At 39.2% G+C, this 13,718-nt stretch overlaps 1 protein-coding gene across 9 annotated transcripts in view; it reads right to left on the bottom strand.

Moving 5' to 3' along the window:
- Nucleotides 1-7,491: 7,491 nt before the first annotated feature.
- ZNF793 (zinc finger protein 793) overlaps nucleotides 7,492-13,718 on the bottom strand; it is a 28,525-nt gene continuing 22,298 nt past the window's right edge. For 4 of the 9 annotated variants that reach the window (XM_055410914.2, XM_055410916.2, XM_055410913.2 and 1 more), the window contains exon 6: nucleotides 7,494-13,167. In XM_055410914.2, the coding sequence (XP_055266889.2) occupies nucleotides 12,188-13,167 (980 nt within the window). In that variant the 3' untranslated portion in view covers nucleotides 7,494-12,187. Of the gene's footprint in view, nucleotides 13,168-13,718 lie in introns of all 9 variants that reach the window. The other 5 variants (XM_088830887.1, XM_055410920.2, XM_055410922.2 and 2 more) reach the window with 2 other exon arrangements.

The following is a 13,718-nucleotide window of genomic DNA, read 5'->3' as shown; positions in this document are numbered from 1 at the left end:
AACAGTTTAGTAAAAGTGTTGCTTTATACTTTTTTTTGTATAATTACCTACTAATGATGGTTATGTTGGATTGTTGTAAGGATTTAATTCATTTGAGTTAAGTGAAAAATGGGAGTCTTACTAACATACAGTAAGAATGTAGCTGGTTCAGTTCAGTTCAGTCACTCAGTCGTGTCCGACTCTTTGCGACCCCATGAATCACAGCACGCCAGGCCTCCCTGTCCATCACCAACTCCTGGAGTTCACTCAAACTCATGTCCATCGAGTCGGTGATGCCATCCAGCCATGTAGCTGGTAGTTATCCAAAATTAACATTAATATTTTCAACATTATTATTTATGGAAAGGACTTTTACCATGTTTCATCATATTAACACCTTAATTTATATCAAAGAATTTATAATGAAAAAGGACCTATGGCTGTAATGTTTGCAAAAAAGCATTTTAGCAACACTCCTTATTCAACATGAAATATAAAAATACAACATTAAGAAAGCTCAGAGACAAAGAATGGGTGAATAAGCCTACATTAACACCTTGTACTTCATGCTGCACAATTATCTCATACCCAGCAAAAAACCTATTTATCAAGAATAGTTGAAAACCCATTGTCAAAAAAGAGAAAGACATGAAATATTAAGTTAATAATCACTTCCTTCTCAGAAAACCTATAGATCATATTCTTTTCCAGAATGGGAAAAAATTAAAATATGACAGACAACAATATCTAAATATTGACAATGCTCCTCCAAATGTTGGGGCTTCCCTGGTGGTAAAGAACCCACATGCTAAGCAGGAGATGTGGATTTAATCCCTGGGTCGGGAAGGTTCCCTGGAGAAGGAAATGGCAACCCACTCCAGTATTCTTGCCTGGGAAATCCCATGGACACAAGAGCCTGGATGGCTACAGTCCGTGAGGTAGCAAAGATCAGACACAACTGAGCAACGAAGCACACACACACAAGCATACAAGCACATTATGCAGGAAAATTTTGAGGGTTGGCAAGCAACTATATCTGTATTTAGATTAGAATGTATAGACTGGGACTTCCCTGGTGGTCCAGTAGTTGAGAATCCACTTGCCAGTGCAGGGAAAAAGGGTTTTATCTTTGGCCCAGAGTCGGACATGACTGAAGCGACTTAGCAGCAGCAGCAGGAAGATTTCACATGCTGCAGGGCAGTTAAGCCAGTGTGCCACAACTAGTGAAGCCTGTGAACCCTAGAGCCTGTGTTTTGCAATAAGAGAAGCCACTGGAATGAGAAGCCTGAGCATGGCAACTGGAGAGTAGCCCCTGCTCCCTGTAATTAGAGAAAGGTCCCTGCAGCAACAAAGACCCAGCATGGCCATGTGCCGTGCTTGTGTGCTTAGTGACTCAGTCGTGTCCGATACTTTGTGACCCTGTGGACTGTGGCCCAACAGGCTTCTCTGTCCATAGGGATTCTCCAGGCAAGAATACTGGAGTGGGTTTCCATGCCCTCCTCCAGGGGATCTTCCCAACCCAGGGATCGAACCCAGGTCTCCTGCGTTGCAGGCGGATTCTTTATGAGCCACCAGGGAAGCCCAGCGCAGCCGTACATAAATTAAAAATAATTTTAATGTATTGGCTTGCTGATATTATCAGAAAATCACTAATAAATGAGCTAAATATATAAGACAAAATGTCAGAATAATGAAAGCAAACTAAATTCAAATGTAGAAGAAAAGACTTCCCTGGTGGTCCAGTGGTTGCCATGCCAATCTTCCAATGCAGGGGATGAAGGTTTGATCCTTGGTTGGGGAACTAAGATCCCACATACCTCTTGGTGAGGAAAAAATAAGAGATTGTCAAGAGAATGAGAAGACAATTCATAGGATGGTATAAAATGCCTACAAATCATATATCTGATAAGAGATTAATATCTATAATATATAAAGCACTCCAAAAGCAATATGAAAAACAGGGACTTACCTGGTGGTTCAGCGGTAAAGAATCCAACTGCCAATGCAGGAGATACAGGTTAGATCCTTAATCCAGGAGAATCCCGCATGCCTTGAAGCAGCTAAGCCCGTGTACCACAACTATTGAGCCTCTGCTCTAGATCACAGGAGCCACAACTACTGAGGCCTGCTCCTTAGAGCCTGTGCTCTGCAACAAGAGAAGCCACTGCAATGAGAGGCCCAAGCAACGAAACTAGAGAGTAACCCCAACACTGCAACTAGAAAAAAGCCCAAGCAGCAACAAAGACCCAGAACAGCCAAAAATTAATTTTTAAAAAACCATCAGGGTCTTTTCAAATGAGTCAGTTCTTCGCATCAAGTGGCCAAAGTATTGGAGTTTCAGCTTCAGCATCAGTCCTTCCAGTGAATAATCAGGACTGATTTCCTTTAGGATGGACTGGTTGGATCTCCTTGCTGTCCAAGGGGCTCTCAAGAGTCCCCAGCACCACAGTTCAAAACCATCAATTCTTTGGCGCTCAGCTTTCTTTATAGTCCAACTCTCACACCCATACATGACTACTGGAAAAACCATAGCTTCGACTAGACTTTGATGGCAAAGTAATGTCTCTGCTTTTTAATATGCTGTCTAGGTTTGTCATAACTTTTCTTCCAAGGAGCAAGTGTCTTTTAATTTCATGGCTACAGTCACCATCTGCAGTGATTTTAGAGTCCCCCAAAATAAAATCTTGTCACCATTTCCACTGTTTCCCCATATACTTGCCATAAAGTGATGGGACCAGATGCCATGATCTTAGTTTTCTGAATGTTGAGTTTTAAGTCAGCTTTTTCACTCTCCACTTTCATCAAGAGGCTCTTTAGTTCTTCTTCACTTTCTGCCATAAGCGTAGTGTCATCTGCATATCTGAGGTTATTGATATTTCTCCTGGCAACCTTGATTCCAGCTTGTGCTTCTTCCAGCCCAGCGTTCCTCATGATGTACTCTACATATAAGTTAAATAAGCAGGGTGACAATATACAGCCTTGACGTACTCCTTTCCCTATTTAGAACCAGTCTGTTGTTCCATGTCCAGTTCTCACTGTTGCTTCCTGAGCTGCATAAGATTTCTCAAGAGACAGTTCAGGTGGTCTGGCATTCCAATCTCTTTAAGAAGTTTCCACAGTTTATTGTGATCCACACAGTCAAAGGCTTTGGCATAGTCAATAAAGCAGAAGTAGATGTTTTTCTGGAACTCTCTTGCTCTGGCATTGTTTGCTATCCCCAATACCAAGAACAGTGCCTGGTTCATGGTAAGCACTCTGTATGCACTTGTGATAAATGGATATATTACTTCTATTTAGAGTTCAATAACTCTCAGGAAGGGACTTCCCTGGCAGTCCAGTGGTTAAGACTTTGAGCTTCTACTGGGGGGGCCTGAGTTTGATTCCTGCTTGGGGAACTACAATCCCACATGCCCTGTGGTGCAGCCAAAAAAAAAAAAAAAATTATTATTTTTTTTAAAGTCCCAGCATGGCTCACTCAGCTCTGTTCCAGCACAGTCACCTTCCTGATTCTTTCCTACTTTCAGACTTATTTCCCTGGTGAGGTGGGTAGGTTCTAAGCTGCCTGCAGTGACACTACCTCCTGAAAAATCTGGAAGGAGGAATTCCCCTTATGTAATTTCTTCCCCTTGAGTATGACTGGGAATTGTGACTTGCATGAAACCAATAAAATAACAGCAAAGTATGTCACAGGCATGATAATAAAGTGTAACTTCTGTATTGGTGAGTGTGTGCTAAGTCGCTTCAGTCATGTCCAACTCTTCACGACCCCATGGACTGTAGCCTGCCAGGCTCCTCTGTCCATGGGGATTCTCCAGGCAAGAGTACTGGAGTTGTCATTCCTTCCTCCCGACCCAGGGATTGAACCCTGATAGTGAGAGGGTAACAGGCAGGAAGGCCAGGGGTCTCCAAATGGAGGAAATAGGCTGCAAGTTTCAGACATTTTTTATTTCTCTCTCAAGCGGCAGGAGGAAACAAACTAGTTATATATATATATATATATATATATATATATATATATATTCTTTTTTTCCTTCTCTATACAAATTTAAAAGGAGGTTTCTTTTAAAATACTGTGTTGCCATAATGACACCTGATTATTAAGTTAACTATTCTCAAACCTTGAATTAACCAATGCATTTTTCTTATGGAAATGTTTGTCTTAAGCTCTGTTAATATACTATGCATTTACCCCAGACTCTGTCCTCAATTTGGTTCCGCCTAATGGCTCAGAACTGACTTGACAAACCAGTATGTTATACTCAGACACTGTTCCCCTAATCTATGTAAACAAAACTATTTGTATGGTAATCTAGCTTTCCACAAGATTCAAGTCAATCGTTTCATGGCCCGGGATGTTTTCATGGCCCAGGATGACTTGTCCGGTGCCAAGATTATCCCAAAATACATTTTATGGATAAGGGGTCTGGTGCCATTCTTGAGTTTTAAGACATTCCTTTCTTTCATTAACAGACTGCTAGTGATTATATACGGAGAAGGCAATGGCAAGCCACTTCAGTACACTTGCCTAGAAAATCCCACGGACGGAGGAGCCTGGTAGGCTGCAGTCCATGGGGTCGCTAAGAGTCAGACATGACTGAGCGACTTCACTTTCACTTTTCACTTGCACACATTGGAGAAGGAAATGGCAACCCACTCCAGTGTTCTTGCCTGGAGAATCCCAGGGACGGGGGAACCTGGTGGGCAGCCGTCTATGGGGTCACACAGAGTCAGACACGACTGAAGTGACTTAGCAGCAGCAGCAGTGACTATATAACTAGGTAAAAACTAGCAGTGGGGTATTCTTTCTACCCCCTTCTGATGTCTATGTCAGAAGCTTTCTCTATCTCCTTTATACTTTAATAAAACTTTATTACACAAAAGCTCTGAGCGATCAAGCCTCATCTCTGGCCCCAGATTGAATTCTTCTCCTCTGGAGGCCAAGAATCCTGGCGTCTTTTCATGGTTCAGCAACAACCTTTCAATAACTCAGTTGGTAAAGAATCCGCTTGCAATGCAGGAGACCCGGGTTCCATTCCTGGGTCGGAAAGATCCACTGGAGAAGGGATAGGCTACCCTACCCACTCCAGTATTCTTAGGCTTCACTTGTGGCTCGGGTGGTAAGGAATCTGCCTGCAATGCGGGAGACCTGAGTTCGATCCCTGGATTGGGATGATCCGCTGCAGAAGGGAAAGGCTACCCACTCCAGTATTCTGGCCTAGAGAATTCCATGGACGTCTATGTGGTGCACTGAGCAACTTTCACTTGACTCCTCCATTGCAGGCAGATTCTTTACCACTAGCGCCACCTGGTGTCTGTATTGGTAGCTGATTCCTTATTTGAAGCAAGCTGCTTGGTTGTGAGCTGTACATAGGAGAGACCCGTGTGGCAAGGAACGGTGGAGGCCCTCAGTCCAGCAGTTCACATGGAGTTGAATTCTGCCAACAGCTATGTGATCCTGGAAGCAACTTCTTCCCTAGTTGAGGATTGTTGTGGTCAACACCTTGACTGCAGCCTTGTGAGATCTGAACTAGAGGACCCAGCTGAGTCGTGTATGTGTTGCAGGAAGGGGGACCCCTTCCAGGGCCCGAAACTGGGCTCTTATCTAACACTCGGAAATGAATTGTCTGAGGAGACACATGGGCTGGCAAACCAAGAGATTTTATTGGGAATGGGCACCCGGGCAGAGCAGCAAGGTAAGGGAACCCAGGAGAACTGCTCTGCCACGTGGCTCACAGTCTCGGGTTTTATGGTGATGGGATAGTTTCCGGGTTGTCTTTAGCCAATCATTCTGACTCAGAGTCCTTCCTGGTGGTGCATGCCTTGTTCAGCCAAGATGGATACCAGTGAGAAGGATTCTGGGAGGTGGTTGGACATGTGGTGTCTCCTTTTGACCTTTCCCGAACTCTTATGGTTGGTGGTGGCTTATTAGTTCCGTGTTCCTTACCAGGACCCCCTGTTGTAAAACAACTCAAGCAGATGGTTACTATGGTGCATGGACAGGGTGGGCAGTTTCAGTCGGTGTGTGCTTCCCCTAACATATGAACTCACAGAAACTGTGAGAAAACAAATGTGGGTTGGTTTAAGCTACTACATTTGTGATAATTTGTTAGGTAGCACTAGATAACTAAAACACTTAGGTGTGTTAGTTGTCTAGAGACCAGGGTTAACAAATGTCATAATTGTTTCTCTTTATTATCTGTACTGTGGAGAAGGTGCTTTGTATCAGAGCTGATGATTAGGAGTGTGATCCATATCAAAAGTTCACCCTTGTCTGACCATCAGAATTACTGAAGATGCTCAAAACCTCTGTCAGAGCTAATAAAACATAATCTCTGGGGCTAATGTGTGCACGCTTGCCGAGTTACTTCAGTCGTGTCCGACTCCAGCTGTGTGCGACCCTATGGACTGTAGCCTGCCAGGCTCCTGTGTCCATGGGATTCTCTAGGCAAGAATACTGGAGTGGGCTGCCATGCCCACCTTAGGGCTAATGTGTAATATTTTTTTCAATTGTCGAACTTCTCTGGTGGTCTACTGGTTAAGAATCTGCCTGCCAATGGAGGGGACATGGGTTTGATCTTTGGTCCAGGAAGATCCCACATAGCTCAGAGCAACTGAGACTGTGCGCCACAATTACTGAGGCTGTGCTGTAGAGCCTGTGCTGCACAAAAAAAGAAGCCAGTGCAATGAGAAGCCCTCACACCACAACTAGAAGGTAGTCCCCACTTGCTGCAAATAGAGAAAGCCCGTGCACAGCAATGAAGACCCAGCACAGCTGAAAATAAATAAAATAAAAAACAATAAAAACAAATTACCTGCAAAATATCTTGCCCTAGATATTAACTACAAAGGCAGAAATAGTAGCTTTAGAGTAGGGGAATCTGACGGTGAGCACCTTGACCAAGGTTAACGTCACCAATAAGATTTATCACCATCATGTGCCCGCTGATATGATGAACTGAAGATGCATCTCTTCCGTAATATTAATGCATAACCCACTGAATCAAACCCAAATGAAGGGATAGTCTACAAAATAACTGGCCAGTATTGTTCAAAAGTGAATGAGATGGCTGGATGGCATCACCGACTCTGTGGACATGAGTTTGAGTGTACTCCGGGAGTTGGTGATGGACAGGGAGGCCTGGCATGCTGTGATTCATGGGGTCGCAGAGAGTCGGACACGACTGAGCGACTGAACTGAACTGAACTGAAGTCATGAAAAACAACAGACTGAGGAACTATCATAGACTGGAGGAAACTGAAGAGAAATAACAGGCAATGTGGGATCTGGACTGGATCTTGGACTAGATGAAGAACATCAGTGGGACGGGCTTATAATGGTAAATGTTAATTTCCTGGTTTTGATCATTGTATTATGATTATATAAAGTGTTAACATTAGGGGAAGCTGAGTGAAGACTATTTGGGAACTATTCTGCAATTTTTTTGAAAGTCAATTTATTTAAAAATAAAACCAAAAAAAAATATCTCTACTTGAGGGATTTTTCGAAGTATTGCCTTTTGCGCTTTAGATCTACATGTTTTCTTTTACTCTGATGATATCCCAAAGACTGGATTAGGGGAAAGATAATAGACCAGGCCAGGGTGCCATCTTGTCAGAAAATGAAACCATTTCCCAGGCTTCATGTATTTCAAAACACTTCTTCCCCCTTTATTTTGTTTTTCAAATTACAAAATTACATGTTTGTAGCAAATCAAACCTTTAATACAAAGGTATATAAATTAAACAACTATTTCTGTTCCCCACCAGGGTAATCAATGTTAATTAACACCTTGTTTTATATCCCTCCACACTTTTCTTTGTTTATATAAACACATGCATGCATATATACACATATAGGTATTTTAATTTTAAAAAATAGATTCATATACATTATTTTGAAATTTTCTCTTTTAAACTTAACAATATACCACAAATATCTCCACAAATGAAAGTTCTACTAACCTTTCAAATTTCTTAATCATACATTGGACATATCATACGTGGTTCAGATATTTACATATTTTTTCTTCTGGGCTTTTTCCCCTAAATCTCCCATTACCCACCTACATCACCCACCTCCCCCCAACCCAATGCATACTCTTCTATACTTTTCTTCATGCATATGAAATCTTACACAAACATATAATACATGTTTATCACTCATAGACACCTAGAAGCATTCTGTAACTGATTTACAAAAACAGAGTCATGTTTTACACACTTACTTTTATCTTGCTTCTTTCACTCAAGAAAACATTGTGGAATTTCATTCAAGTTCACTAGCATAGTTTTAACCTGTCCACTTTAATTGCTATATATACATCCTATGGAGTGGACATACTCTAGGTCCTTCCCTCTTCCAATTTCCAGCATTTGATTCCAGTGTTTTTTGCCACTAGGAACAGCATCACAATAAATGTAGATGTCCTTTGTATATTGGGGTTTTATTTCTAAGAGAAGATCCCCTAAAATGAGTACTTTCACTTATGATAGATGTACTTTCAGTTATAATAGATGTCAGATTGCTTCTCAAAAGAGCTGTAAAAATTTATGTTTCTAACAGCAGTGGCTAAGTTCATTCTTTGTTTCTGACAGCAAAAAGCATTCCTGCTCTTTCTTGCCAGTCTGATTGTATACTGTTATCTCATAACTTTAGTCTGCATTCCCCAACAATTACTAAGGCTAAACACTTTTTGATAAGCCCATCAGTCACTTGGATTTGCTCTTCTCTCAACTATATTCTTTGCCATGTTTTATTACTGGGCTATTTTTTCTTGTCAATATGAAGAGCACTTTTTCTCTAACTGACTCTGCAAATATTTTTTCCCCAAGTCACTGTTTATTGGCTGTTGATGGCATCTTTTGCTATGCAAAAGACTGAGCTTTTCATGTAGTCAAATATTCATTTAACAGTTTTTGAGTGTCCTGTGTTGGTAAAGTTAATCTTCCCCCAGTTTCTAGATTGTACATGTAGTCTCCTTTTATTTCAAGAATTTTATTGTTATTTTAAAATTTTAAATCTTAAGTTCATCTGGAGTCTTTTTTCATATGGTTTGTACTGTTAGTTCAACTTTACTTTCTTCCTGATTAAAAGCCAGTTGTGCCAGAATTTGTTTTTTAAATAAACAGTTCTTTTCCCCTATGGTTTGAAACTGTACCCTTTCCATATGTGATAAAACTCATATACACTGCAGTCTATTCAGTATTTGCTATCTGTTCCATTGATGTATTTATCTGTTCTTTTGCCAATACTATATTAATTTGCTTAGAATGACTTCATCTTATATTCTGACACTGGCATGAAATTTTCTCTTTTATACTTGTCTAGATTCTCAGGCATTTATTTTTCCATATGGAATTTAAGATCATTCACATAAGTTTTAAAAAAAGGGGAGTTCCTTGGTGGTCTAAGGGTAAGGATTCAGTGCTTTCACTGCCATGGCTGGAATTCAATTCCTGGTCAGAGAACTGAAATCCCATAAGCTGCAGGGGGGGAAGAAAAATCAGTGGGACTTAATATAATTCCAAAAGAAGTACATACAAATTATAAGATGTTTATGGAGAAAATCTCTTAATTTCTATACCCTGTCTTCTTAGAAAATTACCTTTTTAACTAAAAAAATCATAAGTCTCTCCATTTATTGATATACAATCCCATCATCAGCAAAAAGGAACAGTTTTACCTTTGTTTAACCTTATTCATAACAGTTATTCAATTTTCTTTCTTATCATCTTCACTGGAACTTCCAAGATAATCTTTAGTAAAAATAGATGACAGTGGACATCTATTAAACTATTAAATTCTTGATTTTACAAAATGGCTTCAGCATAACATATACTATAGGGTTTTGGTAAAGAAACTCTAGGTAGTTATCATCTCTTATAATTTAATTTGTATTTTATTAGATTAGAAATGTTTATAAATTTCATTAAATCACTTATCAGCAACTATTGATAGTATCTTCTTTCCTAAGTGAATTTTATTGATATGTTTTCTATTACTATTGTATTGGCTCTTCATATCATGATGACTTTTCCTTGGTCATTATAATATATTGCTGTTTAGGTATACCGGTAAATTCTGTTTTCTATTATTCTCATTATAGTGTTTGTTCCTATATTCATGAGTAAGGATGGTCTGGAGTTTCCTGTTTTCCAACTACCTTTATTTGGTTTTGGTGTTAGAACTTGTTCTGGTTTCATAAAATAAATTGGGGAGCATAGTCTATAGGATGAAATATTTTAACTAACACTGGAATTATTCTTTCTTTAAAAGTTAGAATGAATCATGAAATCATCTAGGCCTGGAGCATTGTTCAATCATGAATCTTTCATCACTTTTCCAAATTCTCCAATGGTAATTGTTCCATCAAGTTTTCCACTATGTATTGCAATTTTCATAGCTTGCATTTTGTTAGAATAGCATCTATTTCCTGTTTCAAAAATATGTTGATCTATAGTTGCATGAAATATCTTATCATTCTTTTTTTTTTCTTACCATGCCTTCTAGCTTGTGGGATCTTAGTTCCTCAACCAGGGATTGAACCTGGGCCCTTGGCAGTGAAAGGGTGGAGTCCTAACCACTGGCCCACTGGGGAATTACCCTTATTCTTTTAAATACATCTTTATTTTTGATTATGTTTTCTCTTTCATTCTGGATTAGGCATTCTTACAGGGAGGCAATATGACCATCTGTTTTCTTATATAAATGACATGGCAGCTCAAAGAGATGGGCTTGAATTGGAATGATGAAAAAACTTGGATTTCAGTGTCTAGGACAGTAGCAGGGAAATTTATAGGGAAGAAAAAAAAAATCAATGCTGCTGAATTAATTTGGAGGAAAAAAAAAAAGGAATGCTCCTTCATTGGTCTGTGCATGAAATATTTCTGAATTATAATACTCATAAAAAGTATATCTCCTACTAATTTTCTGCAAGGTATTTTAAGCAAGACTAAGAAAACAGGAATAGTGCACAATATATCAGGGCCACACTACTTTCTGTGCACATGTGCTAAGTTGCTTTAGTCATGTCCAACTCTGCAACCCTAGGGACTGTAGCATGCCAGGTTCCTTTGTCCACATCCAGGTAAGAATAGTGGAGTGAGTTGCTGTGCATTCCTCCAGGGGATCTTCCTGACCCAGGAATCAGACCCTCGCCTCTTACAGCCCCTGCATTGGCAGGCAGATCCTTTACCACTAGTGCCAACACTACTTTCTATTAAGTAATGAATATGCTGAGTCATCGTTTTGTTCACTGAGTGTTAAGTTGTAAAACTATTCCTTAGCTTTGTCTTTAACATTAAAAAAGGCAAAACAAATAATGTTTACTTATTTAATAATATATTTACATATTAAAATAATAAAGGCAAAATAAGTGCCTTTTAAAAGTTAAAAACATATAATAAAGTTTTTGGCTAATTTAACAAAAGATATTAAAAACATTATTATTCAGAAAAGGGACCAAGAACAAATGTTATGACTATTTACATGTATTACAAAAAGACAGAGAAAATATACTGGTTTAATATGTTAAAGCTTTTTAAAAAAATAGTTGGTCATGCTATTATTGTTGCTGCTTGTATTGTTAAAGGATTCTCAGGTGGCTCAGTGGTAAAGAATAAGCCTGCCAATGCAGGAGATGTGCATTCAATCGCTGGGTTGGGAAGATCCCCTGGAGGAAGAAATGGCAACCCACTCCAGTATTCTTGCCTGGAAAATTCCACGGATAGAGGAGTCTGGTGGGCTATAGTCCATGGAGTCACAAAGAGTTGGAGACAACTGAGCATGCACACATGTATGTGAAGACACCAAAAGACAATGGTGATATTTAGAGTGAAAAAGTTTGGTGAATGGCATTCTAAATATGTGCTTGATATTCAACTTAAATTCACATTTATAATTCTAAAATAAAAATAGTGCTTATTATGTGGGTCACTATGGGACATACCATAATATATTTTTAATTTTCATCACATATATTTTGTGTTCTGTAATCATTCCATTTAATATATTTTAAACTTTCACAAGCCAAAGTGATCATGTTTATGTTTTAAATATAGAGTATTTTCTATAATCTCTTGTATAAAATTTTCTATCACAATTGGAATATGACTTGCCTTATGATGAAACACCTGGTCAAAATTCATTAAATATGACATTTTTCCTAAGGATGAATTCCTCCACATATAATGAAATAGGATATCTTGCTCAAGGCTTTCCTACTATTTTTAGGTCATTCCTATAAGCATTCTTCCTAGCATGAATTTTCTGATGTCTACTGAGGTTTGGCTTCTGATAGAATGCTTTGCCACATTCATTGCATCCATAGGGTTTTTCTCCTGTATGAGTTCTCCAATGTTTATTGAGGCATGACTTTTGACTGAAAGATTTTCCACATTCTCTACAATGATAGGGTCTTTCTCCTGTGTGTATTTTTCGATGTACATTGAGGTATGATTTCTCGCCAAATGACTTCCCACATTCATTGCACACAAAGGGTCTCTCTCCTGTATGTGTCCTCTGATGTTCTCTGCGGTGTGACTTCTGGGTGAAGGCTTTCCCACAAAAAAAACATTCAAAGGGTCTAATACCAGTGTGTATTCTCTGGTGCTTAATGAGGGTTGACTTATGTGAAAAGGCTTTTCCACAGTCAGTACATTCATATGGCTTCTCCCCAGTGTGACTTCTTTGATGCCTAATGAATTCAGACTTGTAGCAGAAGGCTTTTCCACATTCAGTACAGATGTGGGGTTTCTCTGTAGGTGGAACCCTCTTACGTTTGTACACAAGAGAATTGGTTGCTGGGGGTTTATACATAAATGCTGGGCTATGGCTGAAAGCTTTTTCACAGTGATTGCATTCCCAGAATTTTTCTTCATTTGGTCTTCTATCATGCTTTGAATGTTGTAACAGTTTTCCATATCCATAGCACTCATCTTGTTTTTTTGAGTAGTTTTTCTTAAAACCATTTAAGTCTAAATTATTGTTCACACTCTTTCCACAAGAGTCCCAGTTACTGGAGTTTTGAATTGAAGGAAAAAGGTCAGTGCTCAGATGTGATAGTTTCCCACACTTATTACATTCATGGCTTCTTTCCTTAGGGAACATTTTCCTGCTGATGAATGGACCTTGCCTCAAAAGTGTGTCTTGCCTCCTTTTCCTGTGGACGTTAACTTGCCAAATGTTGTCTGGAGAAAGTATAGGAAAATTTTCCTTATTAATCTATGATTATGATTTGGAATAAAACTATTTGGGAAATGCCCTAAAAATTTTAAGGGTGCACAGTATATGAATAGAGGGCATGTATCATAACTAAAGGCACCAATGCAGGGAAGTGTCATATGAAAATAGAAGATTCAGAAACTAGCACAAATGGAATGGACCATGTCACAGAAGATAGGAATAAATTTAAAGAAGAGAGGATATTATAGAGCAGTATTTGGCAAGCATGTTCTTAAAGAATCAGAGTAAATATTTTAGGCTTTGTGGGCCATATGGTCTTGGTCACAATTATTTAACTTTTCCACTGTATGGCGAGAACACAGACAGTATGTAAATATAAGGGTACACTTGTGCCAATAAAAACTTTATTCACAAAATTTGGTGGCTAACTTATAGGCTGAAGTTTGCTGATCCCTGTTACAGAGGAAAGAGGTTTAAATGTCATATAGCACTTTGTTACCATTGCATGGTTCTCAATGGTAGGCTCACCTGGGAACTGATATCGTGACAGATATGC

Source organism: Moschus berezovskii, chromosome 22 (genome assembly GCF_049115385.1).
Source record: "Moschus berezovskii isolate FMDL1 chromosome 22, NW_MosBer_1.0, whole genome shotgun sequence".
In the NCBI taxonomy this organism is placed as follows: domain Eukaryota; kingdom Metazoa; phylum Chordata; class Mammalia; order Artiodactyla; family Moschidae; genus Moschus; species Moschus berezovskii.
Note: the sequence above shows the minus strand (reverse complement) of the source record. Positions and strands in the feature narration are given on the sequence as shown.